The sequence below is a fragment of the Pelodiscus sinensis genome, chromosome 17, assembly GCF_052426305.1.
Source record: "Pelodiscus sinensis isolate ZL-2025 chromosome 17, ASM5242630v1, whole genome shotgun sequence".
Classification (NCBI taxonomy): domain Eukaryota; kingdom Metazoa; phylum Chordata; order Testudines; family Trionychidae; genus Pelodiscus; species Pelodiscus sinensis.
This window is the reverse complement of record NC_143068.1, coordinates 31,748,769-31,775,538: the sequence shown is the minus strand read 5'-3', so window position 1 is coordinate 31,775,538 and position 26,770 is coordinate 31,748,769. Positions and strand designations below refer to the sequence as shown.

Genomic DNA, 26,770 nt, shown 5'->3' with positions numbered 1-26,770 from the left:
ATTCTCAAGAACAGTCCTGTGGCATCTGACGGTGTGTCTACACTGCACCTGTAGCTTGAAATAAGCTGCATAGCTTATTTCGAGGTAATTTCGAAATTGCTTTATTTTGAAATTTGGCGCTGTGCAGACAGGGCCAAATTTTGAAATAAAGCACTAATCCGAAACGTCCCTTAACTCTCATGCAATAAAGTTTACAGGGACATCAGAATAGCGAGCCTGTTATTTCGATATAACGGGCTTGCTCTTAAGACGCAGAATAGCTATTTCGGGATACCAGAGGTAACCCAAGATAGCTCTGCAGTGCAGAGGTAGCCGTAGAGACTAACAAAACTATATATAGTATCATGAGCCTTCGTGGTCAAAGCCCACTTCCTCAGATGGGCTGAAGGCTGGAGTGGAAGTGACAGGAACCCAGAATTTATAATTTGAATTCTCAAGGACTTCCTTCTGGTCGAGGCTTAGGAACACAAAGCCTCGGTTCTCCTATGTGTTTTCCAGCAGCCACTGCTCAGATGAAGCGCTTTCCAAATCACCAAGTTCTGGTGAAAAATACCAAACTCTCTTACATTCTGCAAGTCAGCAGCCTCGTGAATCTCTCCGATTCACCAAAGAACAAGCCTCGGGGGGAGGGGAGGGGGGGGAAGAGAGGGGAGGGCGTCGTGTTCGTCTGTAGCTACAAAAAACAATGAAGAGTCCCATGGTACCTTAAAGATTAACAGATTTCTACAGGCACAAGCTTTCGTGGGTATAACCCACTTCATCAGATGCCAGGAATCTGACACAGTGTTTTTTACCCAGGAAAGCTTGTGCCCAAATACAAGTACTGTAAAACTCCAAAAGTCCAGCATCCAATAGTCCGGCACTCCTGATAGTCCGGCATCAAAATGGCAAGAGCCTAGTGAGTGAGCTTTGGCAAAAAATGAGTCACAAGGTAACAGAGGCAGCAGCTGAACTGAGCGAAAATGGTAAAAAAGGGTTAAAAAAACCTAAAACATTACAGTATACTGTATACAGTATGTACAATAAAATGGGTTAAGAACACTTTATATCCAGTATATACATAACCATCTTATAGTTCCTCCTGATACTCCGGCATAGCCGATAATCCGGCACCACCTAGGTCCCATAGGTTCCGGATTATCGGAAGTCTACTGTATTCATCTTGAAGGTGCCACAGGACAACCAAAGAACCGGTTAAGCTTGGAGCCAACGTCAATGGGAGTTGGATTGAGTAGGTAGTCAGGTAGATGCTGGCCATATAAACTGCAGGTACCTTCACTTACTATAGTGTAAAGTATCGCCCTCCTGGCAGTCCGTGAGTATAAAGGGCGAGATGAGCTTTACTGGTAGGAACTCTGTGAGGGGGTCACTAAATTCTAATCAGAGACCAAGCAGCCCAAGCCAGGCCTGGCCCTGGAAATGCCTCAGGTTACACAGACAGGACAGAGTTATGAGGGTCTTACCTGACACTGAGTTCACGCTGCAGCAGTAACACAAAGACACAACGCAACCGGCATTAAGCATTGTCAAGCCCACGGGTGTTTAGAGACAAAAAAAGGGAAAAATAGGAATATTTTCCTGCATTCATTTAGACTTTCTCCCTCATACCCGCCCCCCCCCATAAACCCCTCCCGGTCTTCAAAATTCAGCATCTCCAGGGTCTCTCGAGACAGCAGTCTGGGAAGGACCCCCATTTCTCAGCCCCCGGGAGGTTTATCTGAAAGCAAGTTGGGCTTTCATTGACTTTTCCTGAGGCCCGTTCCTGGAAACGGTGGCCTTCTCATCTCCATGGAAACCGGCCAGGTCTCGGACCCCAGCAATGACTCAGTTCAGAGACTGCAAAACCAATTTCCAGCTTGCTTGAGGTAGCAGCTATTCTTCTGAAATTACATCAGCATTTCACACTTGCACAAGAAAACAGCTCCTCTGGCCAGACAGCAAGGTGAAACCTGGATTGTGCAACCTCTGGACCTGCCATTTTCCAACTCTAGAAATTGGGCTGTTTGCAGGAAAATAGAGGAACCCATCTTTTAGCTAGGAGAGGAGAGGGTTTTGGAGAGGCACACGCTAAGCAAGGGTTAACATGTAGGAACAGCGCCTCTTTTACGGACTTGCTGGCCGGTGTAGCATTGCACGCAGATTCATGCATTGGGCTTTCAGGCAGCTGTAGCTGGGTAGGAGCTTAGAAAAGCCACTTGGAGCGGCAAATTTAATTTCCAAGCGCATCTGATTTCTGGGCCCATGCGCCCTTCCACAACTCTGCCTTGAGCAGAAGGGGAGTGGCACTATCTTGGAGAGCAGATTCCAGGGCCAAAATCAAAGTGCAAAGACTGAACCCCTCCCCCACACCCCCAGCATATGCATGAGTTAACATACAAAAGTTATAAGAACCTAAGTGTGGTGGCACGGAAATCACCAGGCTGCCCGTCATCTTCCCCGGGCAGCTAAGAATTGCGGCACACAGCACGGGGTGAGCAACCTCATCCACAGCTCTGGCACCCCCTGAGCCCCCCGGCACAACCCGCCATCCACAGCGTTCCCGGGGATGTGAAAGCTAGAGGTGGCCGAGGGTGTGGAGGTCGGAGTCTGGATTTGAACTGGCCCGTTCTGAGAGTTGTTCAGAGCGGCTGCCGGTGGCTGGAGAGTAGGAACTGGAGAGGGAAGTCGGGGCACTGTTTGCCCCCTTTGCCCTCCCCCTTGGTGGGCCTGCAATTTCCCCAAAGGACCTGGGGCCCTGGCCACTGTTACTATAGCAGCGGCCAACGCCCCGGGCCCTTTAAATTCCTGCTGGAGCATTGCGGCCGCGTGCTCCAGGCAGATGTGAGGGCTGTTGAGGGGAGGGGCAGCACTGCACTGAGGCCCCGCCCCTTCTTTCTGAGGCCCCGCCCCTTCCAGGAGCATGGAATCTGCCCTCCCCGACACTTTACCCTGGGCCCGGCGAGGCTGTCAGCCCCATGGCCTGTGTGCAATGAACTCCGCGGGGCTGCGGCGTTTCCCGGGCCTGCGGCGTGGAATTCTGCACCTGGGAGGAGGCAGGGACAGCTGATCTCGCCCACCAGCAAACCCGCGGCTCCCAGCAAGAAGCTGCTGTTATCCAAGAGCCCCCCCAGTAAGGGTCAGGCAGGTTCTTAGGGCTGCAAGCGAGGAAGGGAGCCCCGAGTCCTGTACCAGGGCAGGTGCAGCCCAGAGAACGCAGGAAGAAGGGCCACGAAGGGCCAGGCTGCAGCTCTCAGCCTTCCGCCTCCCCTCCCTCCCATCCTGCGGCGCTGGGACTCCAGCAGGGCCTCCCCACTCCGCTTCCCCTGGTGCGGGCAGCGGGTTCCCCTGGTGTGGGAAGACAGGTCCCAGCACTTCCTCCCCTGGCCGCAGCCCAGCAAACCTGGACTTTTCTGCAAGTGCCAGCGGTTCCCAGGCGGCCTGCCGGCTGCCAGATCCCACCAGCCTCCGAGCTAACGGGATCAGCTGCGGCGCACGGCCGCTCCTCAGCCAAAGGCATTAATATCGGGGGGATTCATGAGTGGCAGCCCCAGTGCGGGCGGGCGGGTGGGGGTGCATTGGAGAGGTGGCTTGGAGTGGGGGGGGGGGTGTTCATTCATCCCCAGCCTAACTCTGCCTGCCAGAGACCCCCACCTGCCTCGCTCCCTGGCCGGGGAAGACACATGCCACTCTAGAGAGGCGGGCCTGGGGGCATGGGGCACGTGGGGGCGTGGCTTGCCTTGCCCAGTGGCAGTGCTACGGGTGGGGCGTGCAGGGGGACACGCCCGGCTGAGAAGAGGGAGACTGGAGTTGACTTGGGAGGCCAGGAATCTGCCCATCAATCCCCGCGACAGGCCCCTCTCCATGCAGGCCATAAGCGCCCACATCGCCTGCGGCCAGGCTCCGCCCTGACGCTTCCCAGCACAACTCTTACCTCTTCCAGCTGGCTGTGGACGTGCTGGACAATTAGATCAATGGCCACGGTGTTCCCGCTACCTGCAGGGTGCCGGAGCACGAGAGAGACCACGTGAGCCACGGGGACTCTGCGCCATGCCGGCACCACGCTCTCCACCGCCCGCGATCCAAACCACGATCCACAGAACGGTGACGGCTCCCTGCCGGAGCCAGGGTGGGGAATAAGGCCTGGGGGCCGGACGTGGCCCCTGGCTTGCCTGGATCCAGTCCCCAAGGTTCAGGGTTCTCCCCTCCCCCAGCACTGGGGAGTCCACGCTGGTGCTGCAGCCCCACCCGGCCTTCCCTGTGGGGCTGGAGCACAAGAAATCTAGCCTGGGCCTCCCAGGCTCCGGTGTGTGAGTGGCATGTGGGGGACGGCCCTTCTCCTCGGCCAGGGGCCTTGTCAGTGAGAGATTTTTGTTTTGCGTCTCACTTGTGTGCCGCCCGACTGATTTTTCTGTGGGTCAGCAGCCCCCGACCCCAAAATGCCCCCCCCCCCCCGCTTTAGAAGCGGAGCCAGGGAGCCATGAACGGAGGCAGACCCTGAGGTAACCCCAAACCACCCAACCCAAGGACAGCCCTGGCAATGGCTGGGGAGCCAGAAAGGGCAGGGGGCTGTAAGGCCGGGCATGGCAGGGCCATTCAGCGCCCTAGCGGTCTGCCGCCCAGCAGTGCGCGGTTGGCCTCGATGCCAGCCGCAGGGCAGAAGGGAACAGGCGGAGACTAGAGCAGAGGGGAGGAGCGGAGGGAGCTGGGATCCGTTCTGTGCCGCCGCGAGACAAGCAGCCCCAGGATCTCTCAGCAAGCCCACGTGACAAGCCAGGAAGGGTTGGCCGAGAGCGAGCCGGGCAGGTACCTCGGGGCACGACGATGTCGGCCAGCCGCATGGTGGGCTGGATGTACTGGTCGAAGGCGGGCTTGACAAATTTGTTGTACTGCTTGATGACCCCCTCGATGTCCCGGCCGCGCTCGCCGATGTCCCTGCGCAGGCGGCGCACCAGCCGGATGTCCGAGTCCGTGTCGACAAATATCTTCATGTCGAGGAGCTGAAACGAGGCAGAAGGGGGACGTGTGGGTGGAGCTTCGCTCAAGCCACGCCCCTCCCGCCACAGTGCCTGGACGGAAGCAGGAGGGGGCGCTCTCACTGCACCTGCGATCAGGGAGGGGAAGCCGTGGGCGGAGCCCTGCCCAGCCAAAGGTGGGTGGTTTGGGGTTCTCTCTCTGCGGTCGGCAGCTCCCCGTACCCCACTGGGGTTCGCCAGGGCAGCGTGCCTGGAGTCCTGCTGCGTGGACCTGCACCATCGTGACGAGGAACAGTCCCCCTGACTCCAACCTCCCCTGACAGGAGGGAATCCCTCCTGATCTCCAACTGTAGTGTGTATTTCCCCACAGCTCAACGGGACCCTCAATGGGAGACTGTAATTTACCTGGAAACGAGGTTCTGCCCCTAGTAAGGGGACCATACAGCCAGTGCCGGTAACAGACACAGGCACAAGAAGTTTGGTTCAAAGATGCATCAGTGAGGGAGAGAAATTTTACACCTATTGTCGTCCTTCTTTTGACACCTGTGCCACCTCTTTGTTGAGCAATAGCAGAGGTCAGGGTGTTGCAGGTCACCTTCCCACTGGAGGCAAAGACTGAGTATGTGCTATCCATAATTTACACGCACAGATCAGTTCTGGAACAGAGGTGGTCAACTAGCATGCAGGGAGCAACTCTGCCTCAAGAGCTGATCTCACCTCCCTCTCCAAGGATCGCTTCCCCTGTGTAACAAAACCAACACCACAATCGGTCTCTCCAAGGCTGAACAGTTGCTTGCACACCACGAAAATATCTTGGAAGACCATGTGTCACCTGGGGACACCTGCTCTACTAGCATTAAAAATATTTAGGCTTGGTAGAATTTGATTGTGTTTATATAATTTTGACAGATAGTATTGTGCTTACTTTTAAGTTTTTTAATTTTTTTATCTATTTAAACTTTCACAGTTGTGGGAACATAAGGAGGGGTCAGAGTAAGTATTTAAAGACAACAGATGTCGAGATTCAAAACATTAAAGCTTTGTAACTATTAAACACAAACTGTCAGCGTCACGTGTCAACACATACGAGGTAAATATCCTTCAATCAAACTCTTGTATGTTCTCAGGCAGCATTTTTCTTACTTTGCCTAGCTGTGAATGTCAAATGATTGTCGCTGGGAATATTTATTCATTGGCTTGTGGGTGTGTATGGTGAAATTAACATTTATTGATAAAAATCTCATCCTTCCAGGCCTCGATCTAGCCCTAACCCAATGGAATAAAAGAGCAACATCCTCTACATTGTGAAATCTGCATATAGCCCTCACATCCATGCATCTTCAGAGACACCCATGAGGCAACCAGAAATCCGGATCAACTGGGACACTGGAGTTCCCAAGCCTGGAGGCCAATTATGAGGGGTCAACTTTTCATTCTCCAGGCAAAGTCCAGTCCACAGTGTACTGGTGGAACTCACTGCCACAAGAAGTCAGTGTTCAATATAGCAGCTGATTCTTTTTAAAAGGGCTGAATACACTTGTGCCCAATATCAGGATCAATAAGGTGGGGGGAAGGGGCAATCCAAGCTAAATTTCGGGCATCTACTGTTTGTCATGGGTTAAGAGGGAATTTTGTCTATCTAGATTCTTATTGGATCCTATCAACATAACCAGTGAGTGTCTCCCCCATCTCCTCCGCACACAGCACTGCACGACTCCCTAGGGCTCCTTCACCGTCCTGTCCAGGGTCAGGGATTGGCCATTTCCAGAGACAGGATCCCAGGGCTTTATGGGCCTTTGTTCTGATCTGTTGCATCAAATCCAACAGAGCTTTAATTAGCCACCACCTGTACTTCAGCAGGTGCAATTCAACAATCCATTCTCATACCCATGCGACCCATTCTGTTCTAAAACTTACGCTAATCGATCCCGTAAGGCCTTCCTCTGCAGCCAGACTGAGACCTTGTCTCCACATACCAGAGGAGCGACACCTTGGTGATCAATCTTCCAGGGTTCAATTAATGGGGTCTAGTAAAGACCCACTAAATCAAATGCTGAGGGTACCCCCATCGATTGTGGTAAAGCCTTGCTGTCGTGAGGAGTAATGGAAGTTGAAGGGAAGTTGAATCTCCCGCTGTGGGGCTGCCCCAGAAAATTGATGCAAAGTTACGTTGACTCCAGCTACACCATTCACGTAGCTGGAGTTGCTTATCTTGCATCAATTTTCTCCGCCAGTGGCCTGAAAGAGTAGCAGCCATTAGCTGAAAAGCGGGGAATCACATACATGCCATCTAAATTGCATTAAACTAGTGTCGCACCAGGCAGTTCAGAAGGAGATCCGGACCTAATGGCAACCGATTTCACTAGATAAAAAGATAGCTCTCGAGATGATTAAAGACAACGTAGTTGGAGAGCATTTCATCTGGCAAGAAACTCCTCATCAATAGTCAGGGTTGTAAAATCCTTATTCTAGGATTACAGGCAGTCCCCGGGTTACGTACAAGATAGGGACTGTAGGTTTGTTCTTAAGTTGAATCTGTATGTAAGTCGGAACTGGCATCCAGATTCAGCTGCTGCTGAAACTGACCAGCGGCTGACTACAGGAAGCCCGAGGCAGAGTTGCTCTGTCCCGGGCTTCCTGGAATCAGCCGCTGATCAGTTTCAACAAGCTGAATCTGGACGCCAGTTCTTACATACAGATTCAACTTAAGAACCCCAGGCATCCCCAAGTCAGCTGCTGCTGAAACTGATCAGCAGCTGATTCCAGGAAGCCCGGGGCAGAGCAACTCTGCCTTGGGCTTCCTGTAGTCAGCGCTGGTCAGTTTCAGCAGCGGCTGACTTGGGGACGCCTGGGGCAGAGCAGCTTGGGTGCTGCTGGGTTGCTCCAGTAGCGCTGCCGCTCCTCGGCGCTACTGGACCAACCCAGCAGCACCCAAGCTGCTCTGCCCCAGGCGTCCTGATTCAGCCGCTGCTGAAACTGACCAGCAGTGGCTGAATCAGGACGCCTGGGGCAGAGCAGCTGGGGTGCTGCCGGGTTGGTCCAGTAGCGCCCAGAGCGGCGCTACGGGACCAACCGGCAGCACCCCAGCTGCTGTACCACAGGCGTCCGGAGCAAAGCCGCGGAGCACGGGGGCAGCGGGACAGCCCAGACGTGCCGCGGCTGTCCTGCTGCCCGCGTGCTCCGCGGCTTTGCTCCCCGTCTCCCTGGTCTGCTGGTCTCCAGCAGACCAGGGAGACGGGGAGCAAAGCGGAGCAAAGCCGCAGAGCACGCCGGCAGTGGGACAGCCACGGCGCGTCTGGGCTGTCCGCTGCCCGCGTGCTCCGCGGCTTTGCTCCCCGTCTCCCTGGTCTGGGGAGACGTGGAGCAAAGCTGCGGAGCACGCGGGCAGCGGACAGCCCAGACGCGCCGCAGCTGTCCCGCTGCTGGCGTCCTCAGAGGCTTTGCTTCCCATCTCCCTGGTCTGCTTGTCTTCAGCAGACCAGGGAGACGGGCAGCAAACCCCGTTCATAACTGCGGATCCGACATAAGTCGGATCCGCGTAACTCGGGGACTGCCTGTATAGTCCTCCCTTTCTGATTGTTGGTCTGTGTGATCTCAGTCTGGTTTTTAATTGGTTCGGTCTGCTGAATAATTAATTTTGCGAGATGTAAACCAATTAAGGAGTGGGACATAATTGGTTAGGGAATTACGTTACAATATGTTAGGGTTGGTTAGTAAATAATTGGTTATGGTCTAGATATGCAATTTCACTATATACACTGGGGTCCACGAAGGAGACCCGCAAGGAAGGAAAAAAAGGGAACAGAAAGGAGAAGAAAGTGCCTGGAAAAAGAACTCACCTCCAAGACCCACCTAATATCAGAGCTGCCAAGATTCCTCTGCATGACCATGAGGTGCAGCAACCTGAGTCCAGATGAAACTGACCTTGCCTGGCCAAGAGGGGAAGTTTGCCTGCTTCCATCAGGATGGGTGAGCATGGCCCTGTGTGCTTAGCATACGTGTTCTGCTTACTTGGTACTTGTTAATCAATAGAGGGCAAGGATATTACTCGGTAAGGCTCTTTCACTGGTAAATGGTCCTGCAAACCTGCAGGAAGTTACACCCTGAGCCCCGAGCATTGCATAAGGGGGAGAGGATGGAACTTAAATTAGCAGGGTTACTAGGAACAGGGCAAAGGTGTGTGCCCCTAGAGGGTGGGAGTGATAGAGAATTTGGTGCAGGTAACGCTCCCCCTCTTTCGGCTGGGCCCTATTTCCCAAGCTAAAATGTAACAGGGCGGGGAAGAGATGTGCCGTGGCTAGCTCCTGTGCTAAAAACAGTAGCATAACCACGTGCATGAGCAGTGTCATGGACTTGCCACGTGAGGCACGACACTGCCCATACACCGCTCTCCAGGGCTTGTTCTGCTCCAGCGACACGATCTGCAGCCCGTGAACTTGCTGAGCGCTAGTGCAAGTATGACTCGGTAAGCGGGGCGTTGCCTCCCTAGCTCCAAGTGAAATTCACCCAGCTGACCACTGGATGTCATGATTGCTCCAGACGAGCAGAACATGGAAGTGCACGTAGCAATAAAGCAAAGCTCCTCCGGACGTTTGGGTTTGTACATTGCTTGGTCTCTCGCGGTGCATTTTTCCTGTCTTGCGTTAATGCTCATAAAAAGTAAGGAACTCACAGTGCGGGCAAGGCTCAGATAAGCTTGCAGTAGCCGGGCCAGCTCATCCTAGCAATGTTACAATGTGTACGTCCAGCACCCTTTGCTCTTCGAGACCAGCAGAGACTCTGAGTGCGGAATTGTGCCACCATAGGGGTGATTCTGGGCCATGGGGAATCGCCAGCAGGAATTAGATTGTAACGACTAACCGAAGTCATTACACCTGCGACCACATCACCAGGCTCAACAGATGAGGGCAAGCATTAGCCCGTGTGTCTCCCAACATCCTTCAACTTGGCTTTGGAATCGTTAGCAGCTGACACCTCCTGAGACTGCAGATAAATTACCACAGCAACCAACAATGCAGGTTGAACCTCTCTAGTCCGGCACTTTCTGGTCCAGCAACCTCCGTGGTCCGGCATGATTTTCGTTAGCTGGATGTCCACGTATCATGAGAGTGGCCAAGTTTCCGGGGGGTCCCACGAAGTTAGTTTATAGCCACCAGTCCTGGCTCGCGGTGTTCTGTGCTGTTATTTAGCTCTAATTTACCCCTAAAAGTCCTCTCAGAGCTCAGTAAGCGTGGCAGCCTTGGTAATGCCGCTAGACAATATTGACTTCCTGTGGTCCAGCAAATTCCTTGGTTCAGCACCAGTCAGATCCCAAGGGTACTGGACTATAGAGGTCCCACCTGGACATCAAAGACCATTAGGGGAAAGATTCCACTTTCCCTTTCTCCCCATGCTGTACATGTGGATGGACAGCAGGCATAGGACAAGGAATACTCTTCTGCAATGCTTACTTCCCCAGTGAGGACGTGAGAGGAAGCAGCGAGACCCCCCCCTTCATTTTGCCTCTGTAGCCCATCCCCCGTCCTCACCTTCAGGAGCTCCTTGTCCGCAAAAGCCATGATGCCTTCAAAGATAATCACGTTGGCGCCGTACAGAGTTTTCTGGGAGGAAACAGAAGGAAACCGGTCAAACCCAATGCCGGTCGAAAGAGAACGAGAGGAGAAAAACGCTCTAGAGGAGGGAGCGACATTAAAGGTGCATGAAGCTCAGTGAAACAGGAAGGAACTGGGAACATCTCTCACAGCCGCAGAGCCTGTCCATGCAAAATCTGCCCCCCCCCCCCCCCCAGGACCGTATGTTGCAATGCCATCCTCTCTGCAAGGAGGCCTGGCTCGAACTGCCTTCAGACCTTCTCCATGCTATTCCTTACAGCAACAGCCGGACTCGGCACTGCATGATCAGCGGCTCTCCCTGCTGCAGCGGTTCTCAAACTTTTTGGCCCACAGCCCACCCCGCTCAACATAAACCTTCCTGCGGCCCACCAGGGAACCACTCATCAGGACAAAATGGGTGCAGGAGGAGGTGAGGGTGAGGCTGGGAGGTTGGGTGCAGGGTCTGCTGATCTGGGCACAAACCCCTGCTCCTAACCCGGGACGAGAGACCTGGTCAGCTCCAGAGCCACTGGCTTCTTCCACTTGAGCTAGAGGGGAACTCCCTTTGCGGGCAGCAGTAGTAGAGCCTTTATCTTGGGTTTGCCAGCCACTGGATGACAGCATCACTCCCTCCCTTATGCACACCAAGCCAGCCCATTATGCTGCCCCTGCTGGGTTCCTGCCACGCCAGGGAGTAACACAATCCGCACCAGAAATATACATCCAATTCCCCTGAACGTGAGCTCCTAGGCTGGGCTCTTGGGTTTTCCATCTGTGGAGTCTGACGGGCATGGGACTTTTGGTCGGAAGAGGCAGGTGCATTACCCCTTCTTCGCATCCCAGCATCGCCTCATCCCCACGTGTCACCCCCCCCCCCCCCCGGCAGTCCCTGTGCCCCCCTACCCATTCCTTCTTCCGGCTGTGGGTGGTGAAGTCGTAGATGGGGACCTTCACGCTCTTGCCTTGCTTGAGCTTCTTCAGGGTGGCGATGATCAAGTCGAAGTCAAAGGCATCGGGGTGGTCGAAGTTGAAGTCGTTGCTGGCTGCCTGCTCCTGCTGCTGTTTGGTCAGCACCTGCCGGAGACAGAAGGGGGCGCTGCAGGGCTCAGTGCCGCCCCCTTCAGCAGACAGCAGGGCGGTGCGAGGGACCGTGGGAATGCACCCCCCATCCCGTACACTGTGGAGCAGCGCCAGGGGGCAGATCTGCCCTACCGGGCAGGATTCCAGGAATCTCCTACCCCTGCAGGCAGAAGCAGCCGTGCTCCCTGGCCCGTGTCCTGGAGAAGGGGCTGCTACTGGTGACACCGTAGCAAGAGGAAGGAGGGACAGTGGTGAGGGCAGCGCCCCAGCGCCGGCCGAAGGGAACCTGGGCCAACGTGCCCTTTCTTTGAGTCGGGTGGACAGGTGTGGGGGCAGCTCCCTGTACAGTGGGGGGTTGGGTGGACAGGTGTGGGGGCAGCTCCCTGTACAGTGACCCCCCCATCTGCAGATAGGAATCAATGGCAGTAGGAAGGGTGGGGGGAGTGGAGCTTCCCTGCAGCGGAGGGTAGGTCTGATCTGGCCCAGGCAGGGCAAAAGGAAGTCCTATTTCCTCTCCAGCCCAGCTGAGACTAGCGGCTGGAGGCCTCACCTGGGGCATCCCCAGCCCTGCCCCTCTCCGGCTCTGGGCCCAGTGCTCGGAGGCTAAAGGGGCCTTGGGCAGGTTGCACGTATGGAGAGGATTGACCCACCTGTCAGGCCGGTCCTGGGTTCAAATCCTTGCTCCGCCACAGCCCTCTGTGATGGAGGAGAGAGGCACAGACAGAGAGAGTGCCTGATGCACTCCTCAGCCAAGGGCACATTTCTCCGTGCCTCAGTTTCCCAACGGGGGTGACCGCATTTCCCTGCCTCATGGGGCTTTATGAATCTTTACTGTGTGAAGGACGGAGAGAGGCTTGGGTCCTACAGTCATGGGGAGGGCGTCAAGAGAAACTAGACATTTCATTGATGGTGGAGCATGTGTGTGTGCCTCAGCTAATACAGCTCAGTCCCGACCGGGCTATTCCAGACCTGGTCCTCTGGTCCCCGAGACTGAGGCCGAACACTGGCAGGATTTGAGCAAGTGCCATGGCAGAGCTCTGCCAGTCCTGACCCAGGCCACGGACACACACTCGAAAGAGATGCTGGTCTTTCCCTGGCCAGCTTGTGCTGTTCTGCTTCAGCAGGCCGAGAGAGGACTCGGGAGGGCAGAGGGTGGAGGGGGATAAATGCATCTGAGCCATCAGTAATGGGGAGGAGCAGCCTGCTAAGATCCGGCAGCAGCTCACCTTGTAGAACGAGTCCATGGAGAGCAGAACCACCCAGGGGACATCTAAGGCTTCGATGATCATCCTGGCCACCGTGGTCTTCCCAGAGGCGCTGCCGCCTCCCAGCCCTGCCGGGGGAGAGAGAGACTAGCTCGCGGCAGCCTCGCCGGCAGCCCGCCCTTCCGGCCTCCCCGGAGCCGGCAGATCCCGCCTGGCTGCCCCGAAGGCGGGAGGGACCTTTGGAAACAGCGAGCGCGTTCCTTGCAGTTCCCGTGATTGAACGTGCTGCGACGCCGAACGAATGGCGCTGTAATTCGCGAGGGACGGCCCTGGCTCTTCAGCCTTTCCTAGGAGAATCCTCAGACTAGGAGGGGAGCTGGCGTTCGAACCAGCCCAGGGCCAATGCTGGTGCTGGACACACCCAGTACAATGAAACTGCTCTGTAACTGTGACCCTTATGTGGAGCGAAGGGAGAGGGGGGATCGCTCACCCTGGATTAGAGGGAAAGGCCACCCCACTCCTCCTCTGTCCCGGCTCCGCGGAGCGTCAGCTCACTGGGGCCGGGGCACGGCTCGCTACATGCCCACAGAGCAGCTGGTGGCATGGGACCCTGGTCACAGTGAGGTCTCTGGGTGCCACCTCAATGCCAACACAGCCAATGCACCCGCCTCGGTCACTCCGCAATGGACCGCGGGGGGGGGAGGGCGTATGCTGGGGGCTCCCTCTGTGACCATGGCCAGTGGTGGGACAGCAGACACGCCCCACTCCCTTGTGGGCCTCTCCGGGTGGATCCCCAGGCCAAAAGGGACATTGTGTGACCTAGCGCAGGGATTTCAAACTTTTTTTCTCGTGGCCTCGTTGGAGAAAATGACCCAACATCGTGTGACTGGAGTGTGGGCTCCGGGGAGGGGCTGAGGAGGAGCTTTGGAGTGTGGGGGGGGGGGGGGACTGGCTTTGAGGGGGGGCAGGGCTGGGGCAGGAGGGGCTCACCTTGAGCAGCTCCTGGTCAGTGGCGCAGTGGGGGGGCTAAGGCAGCTTCCTGCCTCTCCTGGCACCGCAGACCAGGCTGCGCCCAGAAGCAGCCGGCAGCATGTTCCCAGCTAATGGGAGTGCAGGGCTAGTGCTCGGGGCAGTGCGTGGAGTCCAGTGCGTGCTCCCCTCCCCTCACCTTGGAGCTGGGCCTATTGCCGGCCACTTCCGGGGCCCAGCACAGTCTGCGGTGCCAGGACAGGCAGGGAAGCCGCCTTACCCCCCTGCAGCACCAAGACCCAGCGCCCGACATTAGTGCTGGGCCGTGACCCGGTGTTTGAAAAATCGCTGGCCTTAGTCTAACGCCCTGTAGACCACGGGCCAGAGAATAATTCTTCGGCACCGCAGCGCTCGGCGGCCCAAGGAGAAGGAGGCCGTCCCCAGGGAGCAGCCGTTTACACTACACTGACCAGAGGGGCCCACACCCGTGGGAGACACTTGGGGCTCTCTGACGGCTACATTGCGGCAAAGGGCCTTGTGCCAAGCTCACCCCAAGCCCCCAGCTCACCCCAAGCCCCCGGCTATAACCCCACACCCTGCGCTTGCACCCGGTTACACTGCGGGCCGGGCGCACGCCCCAGACACTCCCATACCGATGACAAAGGCCTCTTTGGACTGTGTCCCGTGCTCGTTGTACCAGGGCGGCCGCCCGGCCGTGTAGATCGTCCTTTTGCTCGTGCGCAGCAGGGGCGGCTCTGATTTGCACTGGCTGGTGGTCCGTTTCCGGGGCGGCCTCGGAGCTCCCACTGCGGGGTACAGCCGGTCTAAGGATTCCGCACCGCTGGCGCTAGGAGACGGGAGGAGGAAGAAACCCGGTCACCAGGGCAACCTCCGTCCCTCCCCCCTCACCTGTGGGGACTTCCTCCCCTCCCCAAGAGCTGTCCAGAGAGGTGGAAACAGACACACTGATCAGAAAAGAGACCAGAAGGATTAACAATAAACCGTGTTCTCCTGAACTCGCCCAGGGGGACGACAAAACCTCCTCCTGCATAAGAACGGCCATATTTGATCAGACCAAAGGTCCATCTAGCCCTGTGGCCAATGCCAGGTGCCCCAGAGGGAGTGAACAGAACAGGGAATCAACAAGTAATCCCTCCCCTGTCAGCCACTCTCAGCTTCTGACAATCAGAGGCCAGGGTCACCATTCCTGCCCATCCCGACTAATAAGTATTGAAGGACCTAACCTCCATGAATCTATCTAGCTCTTTTTTGAACCCCATTAAAATCCTGGCCTTCACAACATCCTCTGGCGAGGAGTTCCACAGGTTGACTCTGCGCTGCATGAAGAAAAAACTTCCTTTTGTTTTGGGAAAAACTTTCCACTTCATGTGGTGACCCTTAGTTCCCAGCCACTGTGAGATCTCCACAGCGGATCTGCAGGAGTGTGTTGCAGCGCCAGTGGGAGAGAACAGACCCCAGGGAGGAGGCCAGAGGAGGGTCCTGCCCAAACCACTGCTTTAACCCTGGGTTGGACAGGCCTGGAAACAGTTGCTTTAAGTTCCGGCTCTAAGTTGCTGTTCAGCGCAAGGGTCTCTAGTGGACAGAGAGGCCTGGGGCGCAAGATCCCGGGCTCTCTTCCTGGCTGAGCCAGGCTTCTTGTGGGGCCTCCGGCCAATCACGCAACCATTCCGTGCCTCAGTTTACCCATGTGTAAAATAACTTGCCTGCTAGTACCTCGCCCAGAGTGCAGGGAGAGGGGCACGTTTGCTGGTGAACACTTCTGAGACTCACCCCAGGGAGGGGGGTTTCCAGGCACACAGCACAGGTAAGGGCTGGGACGGAGACATTCCCCCACAGAAAGCTCTCAGCAAACAGGGAATTCTGGGCTCTCCACGGGCCAGGGTGAGAGCGTCTGTTCTCGAGGGTCCTGGCCGGAAGCAGCCCAGCCATGTTTGCACGACGGTAGAGAACACACGAGTGTGTATTAGGCCACACGCCCCCACTTCCTAACCCTCACCTCCTCAGGCAATCTCGCCCTCCCCCCCGGCCCTGTGCCCACGTCCCCTCTGAGCCTCCTCTCACTTGGGAACAAAGACAAATCACCTCTATGACGGGATCTAAACCAGCCAGGAGAGCCCCTGCCCTGTCCCTCCATAGCAGGGCACGAGACAGGTTGTATTTTTAACCCCCCCCCCCCCGCCACTGTGTTCCCAGCCCTTCTGGTGCCCCAGCATGCGGGGGATGTGGGCCTCTGTGGTCCAACCACATGGGCAGCGTCCTCGTTATCTCACCAGCTGTTACAGCACAAGGGGGGGGAAGCCCTTTCGTGCTTGGCAGCCACGTGGGAGGGGCTCGGCGTGGCGCACGGTGGCCCCGGGCCAGGAGCGAAGCTGCAGCCAGCACTGCCAGGGACAGAGCCGATTATTTATATCTGAGCCTTCCGACTGCGGCCTCCCTGCTCCTCCCACACTCAACACACGGGGGGGGGAGGGGGGGATTTTTCCTCCATCTTAAGGGGATAACAACAATCCCAGGCGCTGCCTGGGCGGGGAAGCCGGCTTAGCATCACCTGCCCCATCTCCTGGGAGCCAGGGGAGGAAGACCAGAGCTGGTGTGGGAGCCGTAGGAAGGGGGGGCCGCTTCTCTCTGCTCTCCGACCTAGGGTCCAAGCTCCTCCCGAGACCCCTGGGACTGGAATTATCCGGGGGACGACCCATGGCCAGCGTTATCCAGAGGGCCAGGCAGGACGGTCACAACGATAAGGGGGGCATCCATGGATGGATGTTTACAGGGGCCACACCGCTTCCTTTTGATCTCAGAACACGGCCCCGTGCAGAGCAAGCCCGCCATGGGGCCGCCCACGTGTCTTAGCAGGTCACAGGAGGAACCGAAGACAACAAGGTGCCTTGGACATCACCCCTACTTGCCTACCAATGTTCCCTCATTCCCCCCACCCCCACCCGTGTGCGGAATACATTTTGTTCTGTGCACCAACGTGCACGCAGAAGTGCACTCCCGTAGAAACACATGCTGCCGACGGTGGAAGGCTACGGGCGCTCTGCTAATCAGCTGGGCAGCATTTGAATTTCTCCTGGGCCGCTGCCCCTGGCGTGGCGCCGTCCCACTCTCCCCTGCCCTCCGTTGGAATGCCCCGACCCCCGCTGAAGCCTTTAGCAACAAGCAACACCACCGGGAGATAACAGTCCTGCCACCAAAGGCAGGCGGAAGAAACCACCCTGCGCAGGCCAGGAAATCTGGGTTCCCCCCTACGTTACATTCACTGTGCGGGGGGAACCACCCGCCACATGATTTCAACACCATCCCCTTTCCGTGCTGCTCCTCCTGCAGCCAGGAGCCGGCGGTGGCGGAAAAGGTGCGAGCTTGCGGACAAGAGGATCTGTGAGTGAGTTCGGAGAGGCAGTGGGGAGTCACGCAGGCCAATTGGAGCCCAGGTTCGGACAGCTCCCAGCCATCTCCAGACTCCCTCCAAACCTTTCTGGACTCTGACCAGCTCCGCCCGTAACCTTTTCCAGCCCTGCCGGAGAGGCTCAGCTGCAGCAGAGACAGGCAACCGGCCAAGGGATTAGTGAGATGTACCCGGGGTTGGCATGTAACACCACCCCCGCCTCCACCTCCCAGCGACACACTCCTGGCTGCAGAGGAGAGGCGCACACAGTGTCCGTCGGCATTCACCAGTCCCACAGCGGGCAAGCGCCCACTGCCCACACAGCGACAGCTATGGCAAGGTTTTCCTTCCCTATCGGCTGGGCCTGTTGGGTTCAGGCGGACAGGACACAGTAGCCCCTGCAGATCTAACATGAGGAACACGAGCCTTTGAGTCTAACACCCTGGGTCTGGCCTGGATTGTTTTTTTTATCTTGCTGGGACACCCAATGGTAAGATTATGGGGGAGTTAAAGTTTTCTCTCTCATCCTGCTTATTTTAAATCTGGTCTGAGAATCCCTCAGCAAAACTCCATGTGAACGTTTAAATGCTAAAAGCACCGGCTGCAGCGATGCCGAGTAAACGGTAAAGAGGCATAAATCTTAGCGTCTTAGCTTGCAGGAGAATGGACTGGTGGGTAAGGCAAAGGGCTGGGACTCACGTCTCAGCTCTGACACAGATTCCCCGCATAACCTTGGGTGACTCACTTAACCTTCCTGGGCCTCTGATAACCGTTGTGCTTCTTTTTCTCTGTTTCCTCTATTTAGGCCTACCAGAGAAGGACATAGACAGCCCGTCTCTCCTTTACTTTCTGTGGAGTTCCATCCAGGAGCAGGGGGGTGCGGGCACGGTTCTCTTTGCCGGGTGATGGCCCTAGGCTCCGGCAGAGGGACTGTCTGCTACAGTGCATACACTGCGCCTAGCACAGCGGCACCCCCAGAAATGCAGAATTAAAACTCCTGAGCACGAACAGCTGAGGCCAACAGGGAAAGCCCCCAGCCTGTATCCACTAACCCCGAGCAAAAGGACTCCTTCCAGCACAGAAAACATGGGAAAAGCACTGCCTGCCAGCCGGGGGGGTTTGTTTTGCTCCCCCCAGAGGGCTTGGCGGTAGCAATTAACTAACACCTGCAATTCCCAAGCGGGGCAGAGGCCCGGGGAGGATGCTGGTGTGTACACAAAGACGCTCCAGCTCGATACAAGCAAAGATGCAATTGTTATTTAGCAGGGAGAGAATGTGCATTTCAACCACCTTCCAAACTCAGCTCTCTGCATAGGGGGCTGATATTACGCTAAAGCCTCCAAGTGAGTTTTACCAATGGAGCACACAGGAGACCTGCCTACCTGAGCCTCTCTCGGGGGGAGTTTTCTTTGCTGTGTTGGCGATACCACTGAGAGCCATGGACAGGCTCAGCTGGGCTCTGGGCAGGGGTGGGGCTCTACTCTTGGGTTGTCTTTGCAGGAAGGGGTTTTCAGGCAGTAAGCTCAGCAGGGCAGGAATTGTCTCACCTGTGGAACTCCTTGCCGGAGGAGGCTGTGAAGGCTAGAACTATAACAGAGTTTAAAGAGAAGCTAGATAAATTCATGGAGGTTAGGTCCATAAAGGGCTATTAGCCAGGGGGTAGGAATGGTGTCCCTGGCGTCTGTTTGTCAGAAGCTGGAGACGGATGGCACGAGACAAATCGCTTGATCATTGTCTTCGGTCCACCTCCTGCAGGGCACCTGGTGTTGGCCACTGTCGGCAGACAGGCTACTGGGCTAGATGGACCTTTGGTGTGACCCAGTGACCACGCGTGTACAGCATGGGTGAGATCACGCTGAGCTGAGGACCCCGTTCTTAGCCCCGGCCAGCACTGTGGATAACAGAGCAGCTGATACCCCCCCACACACAGGTCAGATCTAGCTTTCAGGGGGCCTTTCGCTGCCTTGGGACCCCTGTAATTGCGTAACACCACAACTGCTCCTCCTCTTTGGAACCCCCGAGAGCTCCGCACCACGGTTCCCCTCGCCTGGACTGGAATCTCTCAGCACCCCCCTCTGACAAACATGAATCTGCACCCAGGGCTGGACTGAGCCATTCCGGCGCCCCGGGCAGACAGTTGAATTGAGCCGTGGGTTGGGGGAGGGCGCACGCACAGCCCCGCCCCCACCCAGCGCATGGGGGAGGGTGCGCGGAGCTGACGGCGGCAGGATGCACATGCCCGGCCCGGCCCAACCCAGCTATGGCTGCTGGTGCACAGCCCAGGGCCGGCCGAGCCTGGCCGTGCAGGGCCCCGTGGCTGCAGTGGGAAGGGCACTGCTGGCCGGCGCTGCAGGGGTTAACGCGTCCCCCGCCCCGGGCGGTTGCTGCAGGGTGGCCGCTGGAAGCTGCTGCAGCCCACGATCCGATCCGTGCAGAGCCCCTTACAGCCGCCATCAGGCGCCCTGGGCAGCTGCCCGGCTAGCCCATGCCTTAATCCGGCCCTGCCTGGACCAGGAGCCAGGATCTCTCGCCTTCTACTTCGCCTTTGGATCAGCCAGCTGCAGCGGGGCCAGATGTTTCAGAGTGGCCTCTAATTTTGAACATCCAACACCAGACACCAAGTCCTGCCCATTTCAGGTGGTGTTGCCTGTACTTGGCTCCTCTGAAAATCGGACCCCACGTGTCTGCCCAGAATTAGAGGCTTCCCTTGAAAACCTCAACCTGTTTGCTTGTGTTTCTTGCTCCTCACGTACAACACACTCGGCCACGTCCTAGGGATGTTAAATATCGGTTCATTGAATAGTCGATTAACCGCATGAAGTCTTATTGGTTACTCGACTATTCTATAGTCCCCAGGGGCGGGGCCAGCAGCCAGTGTGCTCCAGCCCCAGTCCCAAGGAGTCTCCTGCCACTCCACGCTGCTGCCTCTGATACAGAGGCAGCAGCATGGGGTGCCAGGCAGGAGCTGGTCCACAAGGGGAGGCAGTTTAAAAACCAGCTCCCCTTCTGGACCGGCTGCCTGTCTCCCCACGCAGCTGCCTGATACAGAGGCAACAGCGCGGGTTGGCAGCAGCCCCTGTCCAGGATGGGGACTGAGCTCCTGGACCTGGCGTGAGCAGGAATTGAATTGGGCTGCCTGCTTTAAATGCTTTAAATGCAGAGCCGCAGCGGGGGTAGGTCCCAGACCTGGTGTGAACCAGAACTGAGCTGAGCTGCTGGCCAGCCTGCTAAAAAATGTACCGGCAATGTCTATAGCATTAATCAAGATGCTTTTGCATATTGGTTAATCGACTACACGGTTACATCCCTACCACGCACCCAGCTTCCAGCACGTTGTGCCGATGAACATTGGTATGGCCCTAGAGCTTGTGAAGCAGGTAGCAATCCCATTGGTTGCTTAGCTGTGGTGTTTCACCATCCACGGACCGCCGGGACCTTTCCTAACTGCCGTCACCATGGGATGCATAAAAGTGTGCAAGGGAAACCAATGACTCAGACATTTCCGATCACGAGAAGCTGAAACCTCCTTGTGGAGGGCCCTGTGGGAGAACCCTTCTTCGATCCAGCAGAGAATTTTCATCCAAGAGTTCATTTGTTATTCGCTAGATAGTTTTGCCTCTTGTAGTTTAACACAAACCCATAATCCATGCATTACGTGAACATTTGCTTATTTGTTTCAGCTAGTTTGGAGACCAATAAAGATTACAGACCAGAAACTAATGTCATGCTTCATTTTTTTTTTTTATACTGCTCAATTGTATTGTTGAACTTTCCGACTGCACCAGAATTCAACCAGCATATTGGCAATTCCAAGATACACTTTCTGGAAAGATTTTTTTTTTTTTTGGCTCCAATTTCTTTTTTAGTTCATGATCTCAACAATCCCCTCTTACAATGCAATCTTGCCACCTTCGATTGCAAGGGCTTTGCAGAAGGGTCAGTCTGACTATGCGTGTATTGCCTTTAAACAGAAACACAATTCTTTGTTCTGCGGCCGCGCCTAGGACCCTACGCCTGGAACAGAGCCACACCGTGCTAGGTGCTATCCAAACACTGAGCAAAAGATGGCTCCCTGCCTCAAAGAGCAATAATCTAAGCGGAGCCCTGATCTCGGCCTGCTGAAACAGCAACAAGCATGAGCAGTTAGCACATACAACCCTGCTCTCTTAAGCAAGGGGGCTCAAGTCAGTTCTGCAGCAGGGATGTAAAAAAATGAATTCAAATATTAACCGGGTAACTGGTCAGAATTCTATTGGTTACGTGGTTACCCGCAGGGCTGCTGGGCCATGCAGGGCGTAACCGTTAACGGTAACTGATAAGCATGAGCGAACCGGTTAAACCCTTACATGCCTATTCTGTAGTAATGGCCCAAGGCCGTATGGCTAGGTCGTTTTAAAAAGGAATTCTGTATTTTGCACTAGGAGCCGGGAGGCGTTGGGCCTTGAGGTGCCTGGAGAGATTGCAAAGAATTGGACTCAGAAAGTTTGGCCTTGCTGGCCTCACACTGCTTGGAGTTGGAATCACAAGGAGGCCATGCTGAGGGATGGCTGGGTCAGCGGGTTTCAAGGGCGCACGCTAGCCTGGCCCCGGGGGCTTTGTGGTCTTCAGATAAGACCCCAAAGAAGAGCCCCGATGCATGAAGGAGACCCCCCTTCCGTGGCTCCCCAGAGTGGCCTTCTCACTACTCCTCCCAAAGGAGGGGGGTGGAGACACACCAGGAGCAAGTAACCCCTCCTCTTCCCCAGCTGGTCCCTAAGGTACAGCCATGGTGGGGTACGCCCCCTCTGCCGGAGCTAATTTCCAGTGATGTCGAGCCCAGGGTGGCCAGGTGTTCGGTTTTGAACCGGACCGTCCAGTATTTGAGCTTTCTGTTCGGGAAACAAATTGAGGAACTAGAAATGTCCGGTATTCTCTAAATCAGATGGAATGTCGACTGGGAGGTGATGTCAAGTGTGTCTGGTATTTTTGTCGAAACCATCTGATAACCCTAGTCAGGTAGGGTCGCCAGGTGTCTGGTATTCTACCGGACAGTCCGGTATTTGCGCTCTTTGTCCAGTAAAAAAAAAATCAGGGAATACCGGACACGTGCAATGTCCAGTATTCTCTGATTTTTCCGGCTGCGCACCGGATGGAAGCCTGGCGTGGGCGGGGGGAGCAGCTGGAAGGCAGGGCCACGATCGGTGCTGGGAGCCTGTAATTGCGCAGAAGTCTTGTGGGGGCGGATTCCCAGCCACTCCCCCTGCCAGGCTTCTGCGCAATCACAGGCTTCCAGAGCCGATGGCGGCCCCGCCTCCCAGTCGGGGAGTCCCAGCCGGTAGGCGGGGCCACGATCGCTGCTCTGGGTGCTTCAGAAGCCTAGCCGGGGTGGGGGGCGTGGCTGGGAGTCCCAACTGCGATCGCCTGTGTTCCTTTCTTTTTTTTTTTTTTTTGCTTGACCAAAAAATACCGGGCGTCTGGTATTTTTTGGGAGACCATCTGGCAACCCTATAGTCAGGCCAGGAAGCCCTAGGGGAACGACATATCCACCCATGTTATGTTGGACTGGGTGGGGCAGGCAGACCGAATTCCCAGTTCAGAACAGGGATGTTAGCGTGGAGTTGTTAACACGAGTAACCAATACGCCTGGGCTTATCGGTTCAGCCTAACGATTACACACCCCCCCCACCCCCTGCTGCTTCTGTATCAGGTGGCTCTGTGGGAGCTGGTGCTTGTGGTTCCCACCTGCCCCCTGCGCTGCTGCTTCTGTGGGAGCAGCGGGGTGGCGGGGGGAGGTGGCTCCGTGGGAGCCCGTACATGCAGTGAGCCGGCTTGAAAGCTGTCTTCCCGCATGTACCGGCTCCCGCCTGCCTCCTCACCACCAATCAGAAGCAGCAGCACGGGAGTGGGGAGATCAGGCAGGAGCTGATATGTGCAGGGAGACAGCTTTCAAGCCAGGTCTCTGCATGTACGGGCTCCTACGGAGCCACCTCCCTGCACACCGCTGCCTCTGTGTCAGAAGCAGCAGGAGATCGGTGGATAGGCAGAAGCCGGTGCTCACAGTGCTTAAAAGCTGGCTCCCCGAGCACCGCCTCCTGCCTGCCCTCCCTGCCTGGATCTAAACATGTAACCGCTGGAAAAATTCAGCAGTTACACGTTTACCCAAAACCACGTTTGCCAGCACCCTTCGTTCAGAACCGAGCGTTGTTTCTGCCCCGAAACACTGCACGAGTTTGATGGGAAGGAGGCGGCCGGGCGCCTCCCATATGGATTTTGGTACGGCGCCGTGTGGACGTGCAGCTCATTGCTGAACAGGGACCTAAGGGATCCGTGTTCTCTTCCCAGCTTACACGCCCCCCCTCACACTGCCCATCTGTAAAATGGGGAGAACCATTCTCGCCCCACCCCCGCCGCCAAATGCTTTACAACCTGTTACGAGAAGAGCTGGGTATTAAAAGTGTGACATTAGGTGTTGCTGGGAAGCCAGAAGTTACCTCTCCTTTCTTGCTGCTCTCTGCCCCAACCTCTCCCACTCCGAGACAAAGTGATTCTGGATATGCCGCAGGCGTATTATTTCAGCTATTCTCATTAAACTGGGCCATAAGAACACAAGAATGGCCAGACTGGGTCAGACCAAAGCTCCATGTAGCCCAGTGTCCTGTCTGCCCACAGGGGCCAATGCCAGATGTCCCAGAGGGAGTGAACAGAACAGGGAATCATTACATGATCTTTCCCCTGTCACCCATTCCCAGCCTCTGACAAACAGAGGCTAGAGACACCATTCGACAAATTATACAATCTACTTGCCCATGGCGAGTAGATTGTAACCTGGAAGAGCCGGGTTCTGGCGATCTGCATATGCGTAGATCGCCGGACAGCGTGGCTGGCGAGCGGGGCTCGCCACAGTTCAGCGAGCTCTGCTAATAAGTATTGATGAACCCATCCTCCATGAATGTATCTAGTTCTTTTTTGAATCCTGTTAAAGTGCTGGTCTTCACAACATCCTGTGGCAAGGAGTTCCACAGGTTGACTATGCGCTGCATGAAGAAAAAACATCCTTTTGTTTGTTTGTTTGTTTTAAACCTGCTACCTAGTCATTTCATTTGGTGACCCCTAGTTCTTGTGTTCTGGGAGCAAGCAAATAACTTTTCCTCATTCACTTTCTCCACACCAGTCATGATTTTATAGACCTATATCCTATCCCCTCCCTTAGTCTCCTCTTTTCTAAGCTGAAAGTCACAGTCTTTTTCATCTCGCTTCGTATCTGGAGGGATAGACACACACTCTGGCTACACAGTCCTCGAGGCTCATCACAACACTCCTGCCTCTGCAGATTCCTCCTGATTCTCAGTCACATCCCCTGCTCCAAAAAGGACTGCAGAGTAAACCCTGCCCACATAATACCACTGGCCTTGACTGGGTGAGTGTGGGGGGTCAAGCCCCAGTGATAATGCCAGTGCCTTTCCTAGTGTGAACCATCACAGTGCACCACCACAGTGCAATCCGTTCAGCAGCGTCCCACAAAGCCGTCTGCTAATCTCTGCGAGTAAATCAACCACGCTCCTACTGGCGATTGACGTGTGAGCCCCAGTCTCTGCTGCAAGACAGGAAGGGGTTGTACAGATTCATTCTGGCACAAATTACTGCAGCTTTTCTTCATCACCCAATTGACCCATCATGCAGGGAGAGAGGAGAAGGATGCTTCTCATTTTAGTTCAGACTTTGTCCCTTGTGCAGTCCTGGGCAAAGTTCCCTCTAATTTTTCCCATCCATGTGCGGAATAATTGAAGGTTCACCGAGGTACGTGCACCACAATTAAACAAAAAACCCAACCATGAGCGCTCTCCTAATCACCTGGGCGGCATTTGAATTTCTCCTGAGTGGCCACACAAGCGCCCAGCTTACAGGGAACACTGCTGGGGCTGTCCCCTTTAAAAGTTTAGCTCCTTTTATCTCAATGCATTCTGTGTTCCCAACGGCCATCAATTAGCTTCACGACCAAAGGGTGTTGTGGACAGGACCAGATGGGTTGAGAGGCTAAAGAGAAGACCCTCCCCAACAGTCATTTAAAGAGGCAGCAGGTTTCAGTAGGAAAAGAAGTTCACACACTCCCAACCCTGAGGAAAAAAACTAATCAAAACTCCGCAAGAGCCAGGAACGGGAAAGCACCTGATCTTGGATCCCAGGCCAGTAAATTAAAGGGCATCCCACCCCTCCCAGACCCAGTCTCCGTTTGCAATACTCCAGCCCTAACTATTGAGCCAGACTCTCTGCCCCGCGACTCCCCTCCCTCCACCCACAGCCACCCCCACTCCTGCTGCAAGAGGAGCTGTTTGGCACAGGCTTCCTCCCGGGTCCTGGACAAAGCTGATCCGTCTCCCAGCTGCCGCCTCCAATTCCCCAACCCTCTGACAAACAGCCCCGGTGCTGTCGGGTCCGGCGGCACGACGAATCCGTTCCCAGGCAAACAGGGATTAAAACCAAACCAAACCAAACCCAAGCAAGCTATTGACAAGACTCACCTGCCGTCTGCCCCGAGGGCCCAGCAGCCAGAGATCCCGACGTCCACATACATAGGGGGGCTGCTCATTCCACCCAGTTGCAGCAGAATCAGGCTGGGGGGGGGTTGCAGGAAGTGGGGGGCAGGAGTTTAGAGAGTGTGTATGGGGGTGGATTTGGATTTTGGGGCTTCCTGTCACATCCCCGCCTGGACGGCTCTACCACGGTAACCGGGCTGCCGTGGGAACGAAGCGCTCCGGAGACACCATGCCGACGTGGGGCCGTTCCCCTGCCACCAGGGCGCCCCGTGGGGCGGGAGGAAGGGGTTCAGACCCCCGGCCAGGCTACCAGGGGGCTGGCGTGCGGGTGAAGGGCTGGGCAAGGCAGCCGGAGCGAGGCAAGAACAAGCAAGCGGCGGCGCCCTGGCGTGACCAAGGCGCCCAGGAAGAGGAGAGCTTATCCCAGAGATTATGTTCATTACCTGATATTAATAGCACTGACTTTGTTTAAAAAAAAAAAAAAAAAAAAAGGAGGCGGGAACAGCCGCCCCCCCCCCCCCCCCCGTGTCCTCCCCAGCCAGGGCTCGCTCCCCGGCTGCTGCCATACAGAGCTGCAGGGGGCACAGAGGGGGCCAGTCTCATTGACCCCCCCCCTTCCAAGCACTCATCTGGAGAAAGAGACCTGAGGCTGGGGGGGCGCCGGAGTCCTTAGGACTGGACCAGAGGGAGCCGATTAGCAGGCCCAGCCCCCGGCGAGGGCAGACAGTCTGCCCCGGGGGGGTCGTATCTGTCCGATACCCACACAAGAGCCAGTGGGGGCAGAAGAGACTCTCTCGGTCCTAAGCAGCCCGTTGGCAGAAGCTGAGGCAGGGTATTAATATTGCCCTGGTGTTCCTGGGCAGCCCCTCTGCAGGGGAGGGAGCCTACTCCCCCCTCCCCGGCTCCCAGCTTTGGGCAATAAACTCAAATTCCCTCCAAGCAGGGCGGTTCTGAGGAGCTCCCGTGCCGGCTGCAGCTGCGCCCGCCTCGTATCCCCGGAGCTGCCTCCAGCCTCGGCATAAACAAGCCTGTGAAACCCAACACCCCCGGCCCT

The 26,770-nt window shown here is 56.0% G+C and overlaps 1 protein-coding gene across 3 annotated transcripts in view; it reads right to left on the bottom strand.

The window, feature by feature from the left end:
* Nucleotides 1–26,770, bottom strand: part of UCKL1 (uridine-cytidine kinase 1 like 1) — a 51,899-nt gene that overhangs the window by 16,288 nt on the left and 8,841 nt on the right. The window contains exons 2-8 of one of the 3 annotated variants that reach the window (XM_075901005.2): nt 14,451–14,644; nt 12,850–12,956; nt 11,447–11,617; nt 10,481–10,552; nt 4,787–4,976; nt 3,911–3,972; nt 1,464–1,480 (exon numbers count right to left, since the gene is read on the bottom strand). In XM_075901005.2, the coding sequence (XP_075757120.1) occupies nt 1,464–1,480; nt 3,911–3,972; nt 4,787–4,976; nt 10,481–10,552; nt 11,447–11,617; nt 12,850–12,956; nt 14,451–14,644 (813 nt within the window). Of the gene's footprint in view, nt 1–1,463; nt 1,481–3,910; nt 3,973–4,786; nt 4,977–10,480; nt 10,553–11,446; nt 11,618–12,849; nt 12,957–14,450; nt 14,645–25,701; nt 26,185–26,770 lie in introns of those variants that run through there. The other 2 variants (XM_075901004.2, XM_075901003.2) reach the window with 2 other exon arrangements.